Below are 19613 nucleotides of genomic sequence, written 5' to 3'. Positions count from 1 at the left end.
AGGGGAAGGAGACCAACGCAGAGAAAAATCAACTCCTACCAAATCAGAGGCCCCCAACACCTCAGCACTGAAGCAGACCAAAAATGAACCCAACATGGCTCAGGGAAATTTTGTGGAAGAGGGGGCGGAAAGAATGTCAGAGACACATGTTGGGTCATGATTTGCAGAGACATTTTTCATACCAATAACTGGGGGCTAACTCCACAATGCACGACCCATTTTCATTAACAAGGAGGGTCTAATGGGAGGGGGTAGATCACAGATGAGCCTAAATAATGGTACCAAACTGCCTGTATTTACTGAAAAGAAAACTAATAAATTAAATTAAAATATATATATATGCTGCATCTCCGCGCCCTCCCTGTAAGAAAGGAAACTAAGAAAAGAGACAGTGCGTGTCTGCTGGCCTTGCTACTCCGGGCGCCGGGGCTGTGTGGATTTTGCAGGGCAGCGCAGTAAACGCCTGTTGCCTGGGAACCAGAAGCCCTGTGTCCGTGACGCTTGGTGAGACCACCTCAACCATCACCCCGTGGTGAATTCCAAGTCTGTATGAGTGATGTGGAGGAGAGGCAAGGTGAAGTTCAGGGACAAAAAGGCAGGGCTGAGTTTGAATGTTGTCTCTTCCACTACTTGTGTGGAGGACTTCTTTGGGGTACAATTTCTTTTTCTGTATAGGAGGAATAATAATAATTAATAATACCTTCTCACATGTACTTTAGATCCTGGGTTGAAGAGTGCATGAAAAGAAAAATGTGTTTTAAGCTGCAAAGCTTTTTGCACATGTAGAAAATTGAACAATGGAAGCCTTTCTTTCCTTTCCTCTCCTCTCCTTTCCTCTCTCTCCTCTCCTCTCCTCTCTCTTCTCTCCTCTCCCCTCTCCTCTCCTACTCTCTCTCCTCTCCTCTCCCCTCCTCTCTCTTCTCTCCTCTCCCCTCTCCTACCCTCCCCTCCCCTCTCCTTCTCTCCCCTCCCCCCTCCTCCAGTCCTTTTCCCTCCCCTCCCCTCCCCTCCTCTTCTCTCCTCTCCTTTCCTTTCCTCCACATGAAGCCAATTGCATGGGCTGCTTTGGCCACACAGTTAGAAGCAGCATTGCTGCTGATCACTTGCAGCCTGAATTAAGGAACATATCTCTCCCAGGATTCCCATTGCTGTGGCAACCCTGGGAATAGGAGGTGCTCCCAGGACCTAGGAAAGCGCACTCCCTCCTGGGGCCTCGCCTTGGCCTCTGTGCTACTGTCTTTCATGGGAACTTGTCACCAGGAGCCACACCACCAACCGTGCTTGACTGTGTCTCTCTCTTCCCAGGCGGCTGTTGAAGAGTGAGCTCGGATCATTCATTACAGACTACTTTCAGGTAAGCTGGGCGGGTCCCAGCACCCCCCAGTATCATGCAAGGGGTCCTTGGACCCAAAGGGGTAACACCTACATGTTCCTTCAGCACACACAAATGCATATGCTATGGTGGCTGCAGAGGGCCACCAGGCAACTGTGGTCCCTGGTGTTAGTGGAGATTAGAGCCCTCTGCTGCTGGTCTCCGGTGTTTTGGTCTCAGGACCCCTTTACAGTACTAAAAATCACTGCTGGGCTGCAGAGATAGCTTAGCAGTTAAGCACTTGCCTATGAAGCCTAAGGACCCCCGTTCCAGGCTCGAGTCCCCAGGACCCACGTAAGCCAGATGCATAAGGTGGCACATGTGGCTGGAGTTCGTATGCAGTGTGGAGGCCCTGGTGCGCCCATTCTCCCTCTTGCTCTCACACTCTCTCTGCCCCTTTCTCTCTGTCTGTCGCTCTCAAATAAATAAAACTAAACAAAAAAAAATTTTTTTTTAATCATAGCTTTCCTGGGTCACCTTTCTCATTGCCAGAAAATACCTGACAAAAATCAGTTTAAGGGCTGGAGAGATAGCTCAGCAGTTAAGCACTTGCCTATGAAGCCTAAGGAGTACAGAAGCCCACCACAGCTTCTGGATTTGATGTTGGGGTCTGGATCCAGCCTCAGGTGCTCACGTTTGCACAGCCAGCACTTTACCAATGAGCCGTCTCCTTAGTCCAGAAAGCTTCAACTTTTCTTTACATTTTCTTTGTGTTCTTTTCTTCTCTCTCTCCTCTCTCTCTCTCTCTCTCTCTCTCTCTCTCTCTCTCTCTCTCTTTTTCTGAAGCAGGGTCTCACTCTAGCCCAGCCTGACTTGGAACTCACTCTGTAGTCTCAGGCTGGCCTTGAATTCACAGCGATCCTCCTACCTCTGCCTCCCAAGTGCTGGAATTGAAGGTGTTTGCTACCATACCCAGCCTCTGTACCTTTTTGATGAATGACAAATGTCAGTTAAACACATATACATGTGAGAAAGAGAGAGGCAGCAAGTCTAAATCTGGGCAGCCTAAAACCCAACAGAAGCCTGGAATTCAGTCTGGTCATGTCTCAGCTGCTTGGAAGGTGCTCCTTTGTGGGCGGGCATGGACATAAAGACACATGAGACAATTAGTTGCAACTGTGAACCATCACAATTGCCCTTTACTCAAAGGTCATGCTCTCATCTCTACTTTCTTCCTTGCTGTCTCTACTTGGTTGATTTTAAGTCCAGCTACAAAGAGGTTTTTCAGTCAGTCCTGCTGGGCTGGACTGACTTCTGCCTTGACATTTGAAAGAGACAGGTTCTGGTGCGTTTTCAATCAGGTTTTAAATGTCAGCTGTCTTTTGGTGTTGGGGGCTTACCCCCAGGCCGGTAGATAAGGTGTGTTTGGGTGGGGACTTGTTTATATGGGAAGCCTGAGGTTTTCAGGGGTGGTTAATGCTGCCTCTGAAGCGTGACAGATACTTAATACTAATAACCACTTGTCATTTCCTATCAGGAACCGAGCCAGAGAAGCTGCTTGCTGAAAACTGAGTCTTTTTTTCCTTGGGGTGAGGACTGGTTTTCAGAACTTTGAATCTGGGGGTTTCCTAACTTAGGGTGCTAGAATGGAAAGGAGACTGTCCCAGACACATTTGTTTTAAGACTTATGTGGACACATAGCTTTTTTTTTTTTTCTTGATTTTTAAGCATTTGGTTCCCCCTCTTTGTAGAATGTGTAGTAGATGTTCAGTAAACATTCTTGGGGGAGCAGCAGGGACTGTAGTGACCACGGTAACATCGAATGGTCACAATTAAGAAGTACTTTCCTCTAGCCCTTATGATCATGCCAGAGAGCATCTTGGGTAGTGACATGTCTTTGACTCTTCTCTGGGACTTGGCAACCTCCTTGTTTAAGGAAGAGGGAGCAAGCATTGAACTTGTTTTCAGCTAGGGCCACTGTCTGATTACCTTTTTGTAGTTGAGTTTTGTTTGTAGTGAATCGGTCTTGATACTACAGTCATGGTAAGAGAAGTTGCTACTGCTTCCTGTTAACACACACTGACATATTTTTTTTAAATTTTTTATTTATTTATTTGAGAGCGACAGACACAGAGAGAAAGACAGATAGAGGGAGAGGGAGGGAATGGGCACGCCAGGGCTTCCAGCCTTTGCAAACGAACTCCAGACGCGTGCGCCCCCTTGTGCATCTGGCTAACGTGGGACCTGGGGAACCGAGCCTCGAACCGGGGTCCTTAGGCTTCACAGGCAAGCGCTTAACCGCTAAGCCATCTCTCCAGCCCCACACTGACATTTGTGACAAGCAAGAAAAACAACAGTGCAAAGGTTAACGATTCAGATAGCCCTGGCTATGGCTCCTGGGTGAAGATGGTTTGGGGGAGACTCAGGAGTCCCTGCTGGCTCTTGGCAGGGGCTACAGAAAGTACAGCCTTTCCAGCAAGGGGTGTGGAGGAAGATGTAGGGAGACAGATGAGGAGCAGAGTCCTGGCATGAACAGAGAAACCCCTAACCCTTGATGATCACGTGGATGGTTGTGGATGGGCTCCTTGGGCCCTGGTCTCCTCAAGACGCTCAGACAGCCGCCCTGGCAGTGAGGTGGATTCATTCCTCCCGAGATCCCGCCCTTGCCTCGGAGCTCATTTTTTGCACAACTGTGTCTATGGCTCTGCTTTTTAAATGAGCCTTTGTTTTACAACTTTTTAAGAAAGACTTGGAGAAAGAGCATCATGGGGAGGAATAATCAAAGTGACCTAAGACAAGAGCCGGCCGGGGCAGTGGGCAAGGAAATGGTGTTACCACGGATCTGCACGCAGAGAAGACAGCTGAGATTCATTTCCATGGCTGGAAAACATCTCTGACATTTCCAGTATTGATTTTTGTTGTTGTTGTTGTTGTTTCCCTCTGACTGTTTCTGAATTGTGCCCTAGGGGAAACTTGGAGTTGCCAAGTGGAACTGTGTATCCCAGTGACAGCTCTGAGGGATAGCTGGTTCTCTTTCACACTTGAATCGGATGATACGAAATGGTCTGCATTTTTGTATTGCCTTGGTGGCTCAGGGCATGGGGGCTGAGGGCCATTCCCGTAGTACTTTCTGTGCATCTGTGGACTCCCATGGTTTGCTAGAAGGCTTTCCCCAAGCCTAGGAATTTCCATTCCTTTTGTTTGAACAAGAGTTTTGTTTGCTGCAGAAACTGGGGCCATAGTCAAAGGCAGTGAGTGAGTTAGTATTAGGGAGAAGTGACATTTGGCTACCACAGTTGCCAATAGGTTATGGACCTTTGGCTATGTTTGACATACATGCATGTGCACACACATGCATACACATATGTGTATGGTTATACATTTATCTTCCACTTATTGTTCATGTCTGTCAGAGGCCCTGGAAGGGACTGATCATCCACAGATGTTAAGGCTTCGTGGTAAGTGAAGTTGGAGGCCCATGTGAGGCATTCTGACCACCATAGTTAAAACTGTACACACTGCAGGGACATAGAGGAATCTACAGTAGTAACACGCCGAACAGCATCAAGACCAGATTGGACAGCGACGACTTAGGTCAGTGTTGAAGGTTAAAAAAAAAAAAAATGGGGCCGGTGTACAGAGGGGCTTGGTCAAGAGGGGTGGGTGAGGGTTATGCTTCCAGGTGGGAAGGTTTTTAGAGCTGCACTGTATATCTGTCCAGTACTTGGCAAAAAGGCAGGTGTGGTAGTGTACGCCTTTAATCCCAGCACTCGGGAGGCAGAGGTAGGAGGACTGCTGTGAGTTCGAGGCCACCCTGAGACTCCATAGTGAATTCCAGGTCAGCCTGGGCTAGAGTGAGACCCTACCTTGCAAAACCAAAAAAAGAAAAAGAAAGAAAAGAAAAAAGGCTGGGTGGAGGCTGTAAACATGGGGGTGGCCTAGATGCTCCTGGTGTTAACCCTAACCTATAGAGTAAAGCAAATTAGTTGGGGGTATAAAAGGTACCCCCTGGATAGTTGGGGCTCCTCCCTGGGCATCTGCCCCTCAGCCAGTGGGCATCTTCTAGCAGCTTCCCTATGCTCAGTCTTCTCAACAAGTACTTGAATTCTGTGTGACTATTTGAATCTCCCCATTGTGTTTTTTTCTCATACTTTATGAAGCTAAGGGGAAAGTGAGTCTTGGAATTGATATCCACAGGCCTCAATATTTGTGAATGAACATGAAAGTCAATAGGCATGCTGAAATAGCAATCCTTTCATCTTATGGACTTAGGTTATTGTACATTCAGTTGTGAACGAAAAGGAACTTATAAGTACAAAATACTAAAACTGTATCCTCCTAAGATGAACTCCGCTGATGATGTAATTAGAAGTTTTATCACCCCCTTTAGCTCTCTGGGAAACAGAATTGCTTCCATGTCATTTAGGTCTGCTGTTCCTCCTGAGAACATGTTTTTTAGAAGCCAATTTTGTGCGACGCTGGGTGCCTTCTTGTAGAGCAGACAAGGAGTGGCATGAGCCAGGCTTAGGGACAAGGTAAGAAAGAAGTCACAGCAAGCTGGGGGACAGGTTGGAAATGAGCTGTTAACATGAGTGGAAGCAGTGGGCTATTCAACCAACATGAATAGTAATGGCCACCTTGGAAAACAACAGGAAAGGTTTGCAGGAGCTAAGAGCTCGGAGGGCGGGGAGAAATGATGACAGCAACGGCAGCTAACATTTTTGGCTGTGAGCCATTGACTTGCCAGGCGTGGGGCCTGGACCAGCTTCTTCAGCATTGCCCAGGAGTGTATTGGAAAATCCCTGCTCAGAGTGACCGGACGAGGAGCACGCGGGGCTGGGCTGCCATGGGGGTTTTCATAAGCCTCTTTGGTTCTCACGCACGCTCAAGCCTGAGAAAGCTCCGAGCATTTTCCCTGGACTAACTCATTAATTCCTCCTGTCAGGGAAGGCTCTTCTGTTATTGCGCATTTCCTTCTTGCTTCAACTAAGGCTCAGAGCAGAGAAAGTCAAGTAGAGCAAAGATCCAGCTGGGGGGGGGGGGGTCACAGTGGTCTGTTAGATTACACTATAAATGTTAAAGCTCTTGAGATGCCCCTGGGGGCGGGGGGAAGCCCCAGAAGGGAGGCGTTATTTTGTTGTTGTTTTGAGCATCTAGCAAATCAAGCATGGACTCTTTTTTTTTTTTTTTTCATCCTTATGTGTATAGCCTAAGTTTATTTCTTAAATTGTTGCTAGAATGGTGCTAAGTGGAGGATTAGCTTTGGGGCTCAGTTGCTGAATTTCCGTAATTTCTATCTGGGGATTCCTTTCACCCCCACCCACGTCAGGCATAGTTAGTAAGATCTCTCTGGACCTGGGGTGGGGGGGGCGGGGGTTGTGTTTGGGAGGCTTCCTATTGCTTGTGTGGGCAGCCATTCAGGGTCATAGGAAACGTAAGCAGCATTCGGGATGATGGCTGACCTGTCACCATCACACAGCAGGCAACCAGGGAGGTAGCCCATGATATCTGTCACTTTACAGCAAGAACCTCTGGAGACATTGCTGTCCCCAAACACATAGGCCTGGGGTGGACTTGTGCATTCTTAGTTGACAAGAGCAACATGGCGCTAAGACCTTCAAGGTAAGAAAGAGTGTCTTATTTGGGAGCAGGGTCTATTTGGGAGCGCACTGTTCCTCTGGCTGGTCACTGACTGGATAGCAGAGAGGGAGACCCTGTGAAAGTCCTTCTGGAGAAATTGCAGGTGGACAGCTGTAGCAGGATGGAGCGGTTTCACTGCCCAGGTAGACAGAAGTCTCATGGGAGTTACGTGACTTGACATTTCCACACAGCTGCCCCAGTCTCTGAACTGGGAGCAGATCCTATGTGCTTCTCCAGGACAGAGAACCCTGATGTTTTAAAGCACCAGTTCTCCTGCCAGGCAGGTCTGGATTCCTTCCCAGAAGGCTATGTGTCCTCAAGCTTATTACTTCAATTTCCTTTTTCTTTTTCTTTTTGTTTTGTTTTGTTTTTCCAGGTAGGGTCTCGCTTTACTTCAGGCTGATCTGGAACTCACTATGCAGTCTCAGGATAGTCTCAAACTCATGGTGCTCCTACTGTGTCTGTCTCCCAAGTGCTGGGATCAAAGGCTTGCGCCACCACACCGGGGCTACTTTTGCAGTTTTCTTAGCAGAAGTCAGGCTGTGAATCTGGTACCGACTTCATAGGGTGGATGTGGTTACTGAGATGGTATCCACAGAGTCAGCGTGTGGTGAGTAGCGATCACACGATAACTGTTTGCATCTTAGTATTTTGTTTGCTGAAGTGAACCAGAGGAATCGACCGCAGTGGTGGAAAGAGGCGAGGTTTGGGTTTAGGCTACCCAGGGCACACAAGCTGACCTCACACTTGTCGGTTGCTTCTCTGACCTGCAGCCATGAGGAGAGCATGTCACCATGCCTGAGCAAGTAAAACCATCCTCATTATGCCTGGCTTCAAGGCATTGGGTGACGCAGTAGCTGTTGGTGTGGCGTGGAAAGAGTTCTTACTCTCCATGGAGATGGTCCTCCTGGGAAGGCAGCATGGGTGCTTTCTCTCCCCCAGCCTTCTTGGTTACTTTTGTTCTGGATCCCTCTGACCGTGTTGTGAAGGAACCTGCTTGAGAAGAGGCTCACCTTGGGTAGCATACCCTTACCTCCATGTTACTCAGGATGAGCCAGGCTTTTTCCCTCCTGAAGGCAGAGTATTTTTGCCTGTTTTTCTAGGACCTCATTTTTCTGTTTGCAACCCATTTTTCAATGTCTTTGGGGGGGGGGGAGTCATCACTTTTTCCACTTCCGGACCCTTCTGTCACTTCATTAGAAAGCTGTTTAGTCCACAGCCAAGTTCACCCATGCCAGAAGGATGCATTAAGTAACAATGAGACTGCTGCCAAGTCCCAAGTCATTTCCTAGGGGCCTACTATCTAATGTCACCGGTTGTGACTTGAAGCCTTCTATTTGGAGAGGTGGTTGGGGGCGGTGCTATGGGAATGGAGAGAAATGGAGTCTCTGGCTGATTTAGTGCCCAGCTTTGCCACCGCTGCTCAGCAGTAAATGGCACAACCTTGCCAAGGATGGGATTTCCCTGAGGTGCAGCCCCCCCCAAAAAAGCAGACACTTAGAAAGATGAGACAAGATAGCTTCTTTAGTTGAAGCCAGCTTCCCTCCTTCCTTCCCTCTTTCCCTCTTATCCTTCTCTTCTTCCCGTCCTGTCTTTTCTCACTCTCAGAAACTTTAAACAGGTTTAAGTCCCACGAATGCTAAGTTAGCATCTCCTTAGAAGTGGCTGGTGCCAGGCGTGGTGGCGCACGCCTTTAATCCCAGCACTCGGGAGGCAGAGGTAGGAGGATCTCCAAGAGTTCGAGGCCACCCTGAGACCACATAGTGAATTCCAGGTCAGCCTGAGCCAAAGTGAGACCCTACCTCGAAAAACCAAAAAAAAAAAAAAAAAGAAGTGGCTGGTAATAAGGGTGAGTATCCTAATTCCCAAGGCCCAGGGCTTAATGAGAAGGTGTCCTTGGCCAGGGTGGGGACATCCATCTCCCTTCCCAGTGGACTGTTATGGCTATCCACTGAGGGCATATGACCTCCAAAAGATTGAAATCTCTGTACATGACACACAAATCATGGTGGAGGTAGGGGGTATTGCCCATGGTGGGCTGGGGTCCCACTGAGTCACAAGCAGACATATCACAGTACCGTCAGACCAGTGCGTGATGTCTGCCACCAAACAGATGCCGAACCCCGACCTCCATGCATCATGCTTGGTCCCTACCCACGTGACCCTGTTGCCACCTCAGGGGTAGGGCGATATCAGTGGTAGGAAAACAGGAGTGTGGCCCAGATACAAGAGTGTGAAGAGCAGTTGCCTGCAAACTCCTTCTGGGGAGGCTGGAGGCAGGACCCTGGGTGGATGTGCTATAGTGTCTGCAGCAGCTCACTTACAAAGCAGGGCTTCCAAGGGAAAGACGTTAGGACATAGAGCTGGCAACTGCAGTCCTTTAAGTTCAAGGCCCGAGGAACATAAGATCCTCTGGAGTGAATGTACCCATGTGATTACAGGTTCCCCAGAAGGCAGACTGTTCGTTTAGTGGATGCAGGAGGGCGCAAGGAGCAGGCATGCCAGCTCAGCAGGTGTGGCCAAGGTCAGGTTGGTGGGTGTGAGGAAGGAGGGATTGCAGCTCGGCTCGGCTGATCGCAGCTGTTTCCAGAGAAAGGGGAGCTGGTGCTGGCCTGACACAAAGGCTCTCTTGCCGTAATAGAGGCCCTGCTGAAAGACACACTGGGGAGGCTGCTTTCAGATTTGGAGAAAGGAGCGCCTACTTCTAGCCTCAGTGTATTTATTTATTTATTTTAATTTTTATTAGCATTTTCCATGATTATAAAAAAATATCCCATGGTAATTCCCTCCTTCCCCCCCCCCACACTTTCCCCTTTGAAATTCTATTCTCCATCATATTACCTCCCCATCTCAATCATTGTACTTACATATATACAATACCAACCTATTAAGTACCCTCCTCTCTTCCTTTCTCTTCCCTTTATGTCTCCTTTTTAACTTACTGGCCTCTGCTACTAAGTATTTTCATTCTCATGCAGAAGCCTAATCATCTGTAGCTAGGATCCACATATGAGAGAGAACATGTTAGCCTCAGTGTATTTAATTGTACGACAACAGCAAAAAAATCACAGGACATGAGAATTTCCATCATGCTTTTCAAAGGGTATCAGGATTTTGGGAAAATGGAGCCCTCTCAGCATTATCAAATCTGTGTGTGATCAGTTCATTTTGACCACAAGACCAAGGGAGGAAAATGACCAAGATGGTCCTTAAAGCCCCTCACTCCTCAGGTTTTTCTTTGTTTTGAGATAAACTGAAGAGTTTCTGGGATGGATATCATGAGAACTTTAAAAGCAATGCTTTCCTCATAATTTTTCCATAATCCAGAAATTACTTCTTTTCTTTGGAAACAGAAAATGCTTTTGTTCTCTAAAGTCTTTCCAGAGGAGACAGACTATGAAAGGAACATGAAGGAGAATCTAGGCTGTCTGTCAAAGTTTATTCCTTCTGATATGAGCACAGGAATTACTACCAAATGAGATTTAGGGACCATATGTCATCTTTCTCCAGCTCTTAAAACTATTCCATTTCTTGCTGTGTATGATAGTGCATGCCTTTAATCCCAGTGCTCAGGAGGCAGAGGTAGTCAAGGCCAGCCTAGGACTACAGAGTGAGTTCCAGGTTAGCCAGGGCTAGAGTGAGACCCTACCTTGAAAAACCAAAAACAACAACAACAAAAATTCCACTTGTTATCTTGACCTTTTAAAAATACAGAATTATTCTTGCCATTGAGAAAAGCAGTCTGTCCATTGATCGAAGGTTAATGCAGCACCTATTGTCCCCAGACGCTGTGCTGGGGTTGCTACACTAAAATAAGAAGTGGTCTTTGCCCTCAGGGATTGAAAAGCCCAATAGGTATGTAGTTTGGGTAACTTTTATTATTAATTCATGCAATCACCAGGACTAGGTTTTTATTTCTCAACTATCTCAGTTTCCCACTGCTTGTCCCCGCAAGGGTAGGTAATCAGTAGCAAACCAAGATGGTGAAATCATCCCAAAGGAGTCTTGGTTCCCTTTGGAGGGGTATCTCAGAAGTGTGAAGTTGAGGGGGCTTCCAGAGTTATTTGGAAGAAAGGTGGGACGTTTGCATGGACAATAGAGGTGGTGAGAAGAGTGACGTCAAGGAGTCTTGCACATTGCCCTGAGACCCTCACCCGGGCTAGCGTCAAGGAAGACTCCAGCTCACGATGGGTCTCGGCTTAGGCAGAGCAGGTGTCTTCACACACACCCAAGCAATCCAGCTTAGCGGTCCCAAGGTCTTCATGAACCTCACATTGGGGCTGAGGTACTTTCCTACTTTTGGACCTAGAAGTGAGTTCATTTGCTTGGCTGGACCTGGAGAACAGGTTGGGGCTTTGTCTTGACTGCCTGTCCATTCCTTCCGTAACATTTTGTGAAGAAACGGCTTCTCTCCTCTCCCTTAGAAAATAGTATGCTCCTTTACGATGCCATTCTAACTGATATTGGGTTCCCTCTGCCATCTTGAAACTAAGCAGTGGCCAATTACTTTTTTGTTTGTTTGTTTTTCAAGGTGGAGTCTCACTGTAGCCCAGGTTTATATAGAACTCACAGTGTAGGCCCAGGCTGGCCTCGAACTCACAGAGATCCTCCTACCTCTGCCTCCCAAGTGCTGGGATAAAAGGTGTGCATCACCACACCCAGCTCCATGAATAGTATTTTTGATAAAATACTGTAGTACATTTGTTAAATAGCTACTTATTACTGACTTTGCCCCACCCCTGCTCCTGTGGAAAAGTTGGATGAGATAACAACTATCTGTTACTACCTCCACCACTAATTTCTAAGGACAGACAATGTATATCTATAATGATTAGTTCTTTTTTTTATCTTTTTTACTTATTTATTTATTTTTCTTTCTTTCTTTAAATTTTTATTAGCATTTTCCATGATTATAAAAAAAACCCATAGTAATTCCCTCCCTCCCCCCCACACACTTTCCCCTTTGAAATTCCATTCTCCATCATATTACTTCCCCATCTCAATCTAATGATTAGTTCTTGAAAGAACTTTATGATATCCCTGGTATTACCATTATAAAAATAAGAAAAATCAACATGTGGGGAAATTAAGTGCCAAATCACACAGCTAGAAAGTGATAAGCATAGGGATGCATCTATACAGAGGGGAGAGCATGTAATGTTCTCTCTCTTAGTTGGATCACTATGATTGACAGCAGTTGTCTATTTCAAAGAGCTGATAACAAGAATTTTAAATGTTCCCAATTCAAAGAAATAATGCATCTCTGAGGTAGACCAGTTACCCTGATATGATCATTATACATTTTATTCATGGATTTAAATATCACAGGTATGCCATAAATATACATAGCTGTTGTGTGTCTATTAAAAACAAATTTTAGAGCGAGGCATGATGGTGCACACCTTTAATCCCAGCACTCAGGAGGCAGAGGCAGGAGGATTGCCATGAGTTCAAGGCCACCCTGAGAATATAGAGTGAATTCCAGGTCAGCCTGGGCTAGAGCAAGACCCTACCTCAAAAAGCCAAAAAATAAAAAAAAAAAAATTAGGGCTAGGGAGACAGCTCGATTGGAATTAGGCTTGCCTTGCAAGTGTAATGACCCAAGTTTGATTGATTTCTAGTTCCCAAGAAAAAATTCCAGGTCTAGTGGCTCATGTATTTAATTCCAATATGGTAGATAGAGACAAGAGGCTCACTGTTCAATGAGAGACCTTGTCTCAAAAAAGGGGGTGGATGGTGCTCCTGAGGGTAATACCCAAGGTTGTCCTCTGGCCTCCACATGCATGCTTACACACATGTACATGCACCCAAACACAGGTCCACATGCATACATGTGAACATATACACACATATACAAAGCCCCCACAAAACAAGTTTTTTTTTTTGTTTTTTGGTTTTTTTTTTTGTTTTTAAATTTTTTTTTTTTTTTTTTAATTTGAGAGCGACAGACACAGAGAGAAAGACAGGTAGAGGGAGAGAGAGAGAATGGGCGCGCCAGGGCTTCCAGCCTCTGCAAACGAACTCCAGACGTGTGCGCCCTCTTGTGCATCTGGCTAACGTGGGACCTGGGGAACCGAGCCTCGAACCAGGGTCCTTAGGCTTCACAGGCAAGCGCTTAACCGCTACGCCATCTCTCCAGCCCCAAAACAAGTTTTTTTTGTTTGTTTTTTGTTTGTTTGTTTTTGTTTTTCGAGGTAGGGTCTCAGTCTAGTCCAGGCTGACCTGGAATTCACTATGGAGTCTCAGGGTGGCCTTGAACTCATGGCGATCCTCCTACCCCTGCCTCCCGAGTGCTGGGATTAAAGGCGTGCACCGCCATGCCCGGCTTACCACAAAACAATTTAAAAAGAAAGAATAAAATAATGATGGGGGATAAGAAACTGAGGAGAAGGTAGCTGAAAGCCAAGTGAGGTGGTATGTCTATCGTTCCAGGCAGAGACAGGATTGTAAATTCAAAGCCATCCTGGTCTTCATGGACCTCAAAGTAGCTGAGCTGCAGGTTGAACCTGTGTGATGCCTAAGTTCTTTCCGCTCAGCTCTGCATGTTCTCGTCATTATTGCACTAGGGTCCTAGGGCCTTACAAAGGCCAGCGGGTGGGCATTGCTAACATGTACCACCTTGGCTTTCTATCCCATGATAAACATAGATAGACCTCGGTGACCTTGGTAAAATGGCACCAGGCCATCACTGATCTCTGAGCTCACGTGGCTCACAGGGGGTCAGCTTCCTGTCTGAGGGGCTAGCTGTCACCCTTCGAAGGAGGAGAAGGATCTGGATGAGCAGGCAGCAGAGTAGAAGGAGCATCACTTCTAGAACCCGCCAGACCGGCTCTGTCTGCTGTAGGCAAGGATCTCAGCTGTCCTCAGTAGGTGAGGACAGTTCCCACTGATGGGATGGACTCGAAGCCTCTGGTAATTGTGACTGGAGAGGTCTTGGCTTAACTGTCTCCACACCTTCTTATCCTCCTCCCTCTCACCACCAGTTGGTGGACACATACTCAGTGCTGCAACATTTGCAGTCTCCCTTCTTTCATATGAGTGTGAGAGACCCTAAGTTTATCTTTTCAAACACTATCCCGGAGCTGGGGAGGTGACTCTGTATAAAATGTTTGCTGCACAAATGTGAATCCTGAGTTCGAATCCCCAAAGCCTACTGAAAACTGAATGCTGTGGTAGATCCATGCATCTGTGATCCCAGCAGCCCATGGCAAGAAGGGAAGCAGAGCGAGGAAAATCTCCAGGAAACTCACATGCCAAGCAGCCTGGTGAACACAGCAGTGAACAAGGCGGGGGGGGGGGGGGGGTGTCCCTGCCTCAAACAAGAGAGAAGGGGAGGAGTGACACTGAAAGTTGTCATCTGACCTCACACACACACCTGTGCACAGGTGTGCCCGCACTCACGCCCATGAGCTTACACACACCAAAAGTATCTATCTGCAAAATTTGCCATTCCTCTAGGCCCCCTTTTGTGGGTTTAGATCATCAAAGGCCTCAGGAATTGGGCAGAGTCTGTAGCCAGGGTGGAGGCTGCATGGGCTCCTGGCTCACTCCCCTTTGACGATGGGGTGTTTCGCAAATATGGAGCCCTTGGCCTTCCAGGAGGACGAAGGGCTTCTTAAACTTGGAGGCCTCAGATGAGCACACCCAGCCTAAAGCTCTGCACTTGCCCATAGGAAATGAAGGAGGACTCCTCACTCCAACTGGGAGTCTCCCAGCTCTGTGCCCTTTTGTTCTCTCTCTACAGAACCAGCTTCTTGCGAAAGGACTGTTCTTTGTGGAGGAGAAGATCAGGCTGTGTGAAGGCAAGTATGAGGTCTTTGCGGACAGGTCTTTGATGTTTGAACGGTTGAGATGCTTCTGTCCAAAAGGGACAGGCTCCGAGCGAGTGAGTCACCCCTTCCTCTTGCCTCGTCCTCCACTCTGGGGTGCTTCCATTTGAGCCAGCTGCCCCCCCCCCAGGGCAAGGCAGAACTGTATGTGGAAAAATGAAGTGGGGTGGGTGGTTTCTCCGAGACCTGGGGAAGAAGTCTTCCCAGGTAGTGCCGGTGGTCTCCTTCAAAAGAACGTGGTCAATCACTGTACTGTGGACCTTACCGTGCTGGCCCCTCTGCAGTGCCCTGGGCTGCTTCCTGAGGACTGAGAGAGAGGGGAGAGAGAATGTGAATGGGTGTACTGGAGCCTCTTGCCACTGCAAATGAACTCCAGATGCACGCACCCTTTTGTGCATCTGGCTTTATGTGGGGACTGGGGATTCGAACCTGGAATGTCAGGCTTTCAAGCAAGTGCCTCAGTCACTAAGTCATCTCTCCAGCCCCTTCCTGACTGCTTTTGCAATATTTCTTGTAATCGTAGTAGAGAGAAGCATTTCTTCTAATCATAGTAGAGAGAAGCGTTCCTCATTGGGGGAACATTAGAATAAGCAGTTCCTCACTTGATGGGGTGTGACTTAAACAGACAAAGAGAAAATTTTGGTATTGATATTATGGCTTTTAGAATCAAACCATAGAAAGAAAGCACATTGGAAGAATCTGGCTAGTGTACCAAAGGCAATAATTGGCCAGCCTTGCAATTTTACCAAGGGCTACTGACCTGGGGCCTGATCTTAGCTTGCCCCTACTTTCTGGGGACCTTTTTTTTCTTTTTGAAGTAGGGTCTCTCTCTAGCTCAGGCTGACCTGGAATGCACTATGTAATTTCAGGCTGGCCTTGAACTCACAGTGCTCCTCCTACCTCTGCCTCCTGAGTACTGGGATTAAAGGCCTATGTTACCATGCCAGGCTCTAAGAATGGGTGCACCAGGGCCTCCAGCCACTGCAAATAAACTCCAGATGTGTGTGCCCCTTTGTGCATCTGGCTAACGTGGGTCCTGGAGAATCGATCCTGGGTCCTTTGGCCTTGCAGACAAGTATCTTAACCACTAAGCCATCCCTCCATCCCTGCCTGGTAATTTTTAATGAATCCCCTTATCTACTTTTTTCCATGTGTATGTGGGCGTGGTGTGCATGCACACTTGTATAAGCATTGGCACACACTTATGTGCATGTGGGGCCAGAGATCAATGTTGGTGTCTTCCTCAATCACTCCCCACCTTATTCAACTGTTTTACCAAGGGCTCCTGACCTGGGGCCTGATCTTAGCTTGCCCCTATTTTGAGGGAGACTTACAGCAAGTCACTAGTTTCTCTTTGTTGTTGTTTTAAGGTAGGATTTCACCTTAGGCCACGCTAACTGGAATTTACTTCATAGCCCAGGCTGGCCTCGCATTCACAGCGATCCTCTTACCTCAGCCTCCTGAGTGCTGGGATTAACAGCATGTGCCACCACACCCGGCTTTTAACAATGATTTTTAATATGATAAAATGGGCTTTAGGGCTTATAGAGAGAGTGAGGGACACAGCCAGCCTAACACCATGCTTGGCACACAGTAGGTCTGTATACCAGAGCCTTCTTTCTTCCTGCTCTAGCCCAGTAACCTCACTGTATATAGTAAGCTGACTTCAGTGGTTGGGACACGTTTTCCTCCCTTACCGCACCCCCAGAACTCTGTAAGCATTAAGACTAGGAACTAACCCTGAGGCTGCCTGAGCCCTTTTGCCACAGGATGATACCTGTGTTGTGGCCCTCCGCCCAACTCTATAAAGAACCACTGAGATCCAGGCTTTTAAATTCTTTTATGTTGTAATCAAACATGGTAGAAGATTTGCCCCCTTCACCATCTCACAGCTCACCAGTACTCACGGTCCTCACGTTACCGTCCAGGCACATTACTGGACCAGAGCATCTTCACAAAGCAGATATCTGCAAAATATTGAGCACCCCGTTTCCCCTCCCACAGCCCCTGCCACCATCTACTGCTTGTTTCTGTAATTTTGACTAATGTGGGATCATATACTATTTTCCCTTTTGTGACTGGCTTACTCCATTCATTATAATGCCTGTATTGTGGCAGGTGATAGGAAACTTTTTTTTTTTTATAATTTTTTGGTTTATTTTTATTTATTTATTTATTTGAAAGTGACAGAGAAAGAAAGGGAGAGAGAGAGAGAGAGAGAGATGTTGGGCGCGCCAGGGCCTCCAGCCACTGCAAATGAACTCCAGACGCGTGCGCCCCCTTGTGCATCTGGCTAACGTGGGACCTGGGGAACCGAGCCTCGAACCGGGGTCCTTAGGCTTCACAGGCAAGCGCTTAACCGCCAAGCCATCTCTCCAGCCCTATAGGAAACTTTTTTTGTTTTGTTTTTTGAGGTAGGATCTTACTCTAGCCCAGGCTGCCCTGAAATTCACTTGGGAGTCTCAGGGTGGCCTTGAACTCATGGTGATCCTCCTACCTCTGCCTCTCAAGTGCTGGGATTAAAGGCGTGCGCCACCACGCCCAGCTCTTCTCTTTTTTGTCTGTCGCTGTCAAATAAATAAATAAAAATAAACAAAAAAAATTATAAAGGCTGACTAATCTTCTAGCATATGGCTACATAGCATTTTCTTCATCCATTAATCTGTCAATGCAAGGCATTTATTTTTAGGTGACTTGCTTTGACCAGCAACTTAATGTAGCTCTTGTATGTTTGAAGATTGGGCTAACACTCGAGTGTGGAAGAGAGCTGTCCAATCTAGTGGGGGGGGGGGGGCAAGAAGCATCGTCTTTGGCCACAGCACTTGTATGTCAGTCACAAGGAGACTGTTGGAAATGTGGGAAACCAGCTCTATGAGAAAGATCCTGAATAAATCTAGAGATTCAAATGCCCTTAATGAATGGGGGAAGGTGAGTGTGTTTTACCCAAGTGACCCTGGACAGAGATTCTCAGAGTGAAACTCAGAAGTAGAGCTAGATGCGATGATCAGAGAGCACCCGAGAGTGTATGCCTGCGGCCGAGTCTTGGGAGCTCCTTGTCCCTGGGTTATGGGTGTTGGGGAATCTCTCTAAGAGGCATTCCCATCTTCAAGTAGAATATGTCTGCGTTTTTATCTTATATATTATAACTCCAAGAAAGATTTTGTTTGGTTGAAAGGATTCTGTAGCTATAAAAAGTTTTAAGGGACTGGGGAGATGGCTCAGTTAGTAAAGCGTTTGGTGTTTAAGCATTAAGGCCTGAATTTGGATCCCCAGCACCCATGTCAAAGTGTCAGGCATGGTGGCATGCACCGGTCATTCCAGCTCTGGGAAGGCAGAGATAGGAGGATACTTGCTGACTAGCTAGTCTAGCTGAATCAGTAAGCTCCAAGCTTAGAGAAAGAGAGACCCTATCCCCAAAATACGGTTGAAAATAACTGAGGAGGAAGTGATACCTGGCTGTCTGCTCCTGCCATACTTTCCCCGCTGTGATGAAACCATCTTGAAACTGTAAGCTGAAGTAAACCTTTTCCTTTCATGCTGGTTCTTGTCAGGTGTTTTGTCCTAGCAACAAGAAAGTAACTGTTACACTCGGCAACATATCTACTGAGATTGGTGTTCTGCTTGATGGTAGCTTGTGGGCAAGACATTGTTACCTTTCTGGACTTTTTTTTTTTTTTTTACAGCAGTAGTGACCTTGTCTTTCAGAAGGTTTCTGATAGCTGCCTGTGTAGTCTGCAGATCTAAATGACTCTGGCACACAGGAGACATGTTTGGTAAGACAGACATGTGGAACCTTCCATCCAAGCCCCATTCTTTGTAGGCAGCTGAGTCCTTGACATGTGGGCTGTCTCTGAAAGTTCAATCATCTGTCTCCTTTTACCTTTCCTTCCCCAGATCTGCCCCATGCTGGCCGGTGTGTGATGCTCTCTTAGAACACTTTCCAGAACCTCCTTTCCTCTGAAGTTTGCCTGAGCAGTTCTATCCAGCTTCTCAGGAAGTACCTCACTGCTGCTGGGTGGAGGGCCTGCCTTGTGAGGCCTTGAGACAGGCCTCTATCCCAGCGTGGAATCTGGGTGCACAGGCCCCTATCCCAGCATGGAATCTGGGTGCACAGGCCCCTATCCCAGCATGGAATCTGGGTGCACAGGCCTCTATCCCAGCGTGGAATCTGGGTGCACAGGCCCCTATCCCGGCATGGAATCTGGGTGCACAGGCCTCTATCCCAGTGTGGAATCTGGGTGCAGGCTGACCCACAGGTGTTCCCGCCCTCCTTCCACAGGCCCTGAGCTTTCTTCTTGTCTTTGTTGTGGAAGGCTTCAGAGACAGGCCATCAACAAAGCAGCCAAACTAGTCTTTTCATTTGGGGGGGGGGTGCATTAGAAGTTAGGGTTCATTTTGGATTTAGAAGACAGGATGATCTAAAGTTTCAGCTGGGTCCTTTGACTTCCCCCCACTTCCTCCATGCAGTGAATGATCACCATCCACATGTGAAAGAGGGTGATATGTGATTGTTCCAATCAGACGCCTATCGGGTTTACATAGTAGACGCTAGCTACTTAGCTAGTGCTTGGGCCACAGTGCCATACCAAACGATCATTGGACCGCAGGCCCTTGTGGGGCCCATAAACTGGAAGTGGGAACAGGTGCTAATCATATCATCACTGTGTGTGTGCACACGTGTACATACATATGGATATCTATAACCAGAACTAGTGCTAATATAATACTCAGAAGGGGATTGACTAGTAGCAGATTTTTTTTTCCCTAATGGAAGCAATTTGAGCTAAAACTAGATACATTGGACTAGAGCACTGGCTTAGTGGTTCAGGCAT

The 19613-nt window shown here is 47.3% G+C and overlaps 1 protein-coding gene across 4 annotated transcripts in view; it reads left to right on the top strand.

Moving 5' to 3' along the window:
* The window catches only part of Prr5l (proline rich 5 like), a 151125-nt gene that overhangs the window by 99358 nt on the left and 32154 nt on the right, over positions 1 to 19613 (top strand). For all 4 annotated transcript variants that reach the window (XM_045157583.1, XM_045157582.1, XM_045157581.1 and 1 more), the window contains exons 4-5: positions 1306 to 1354; positions 14697 to 14754. In XM_045157583.1, coding sequence (XP_045013518.1) covers positions 1306 to 1354; positions 14697 to 14754 — 107 coding nt within the window. The remainder of the gene's footprint in view (positions 1 to 1305; positions 1355 to 14696; positions 14755 to 19613) is intronic.

Source organism: Jaculus jaculus, chromosome 8, assembly GCF_020740685.1.
Source record: "Jaculus jaculus isolate mJacJac1 chromosome 8, mJacJac1.mat.Y.cur, whole genome shotgun sequence".
NCBI classification, from domain to species: Eukaryota; Metazoa; Chordata; class Mammalia; order Rodentia; family Dipodidae; genus Jaculus; species Jaculus jaculus.
Note: the sequence above shows the minus strand (reverse complement) of the source record. Positions and strands in the feature narration are given on the sequence as shown.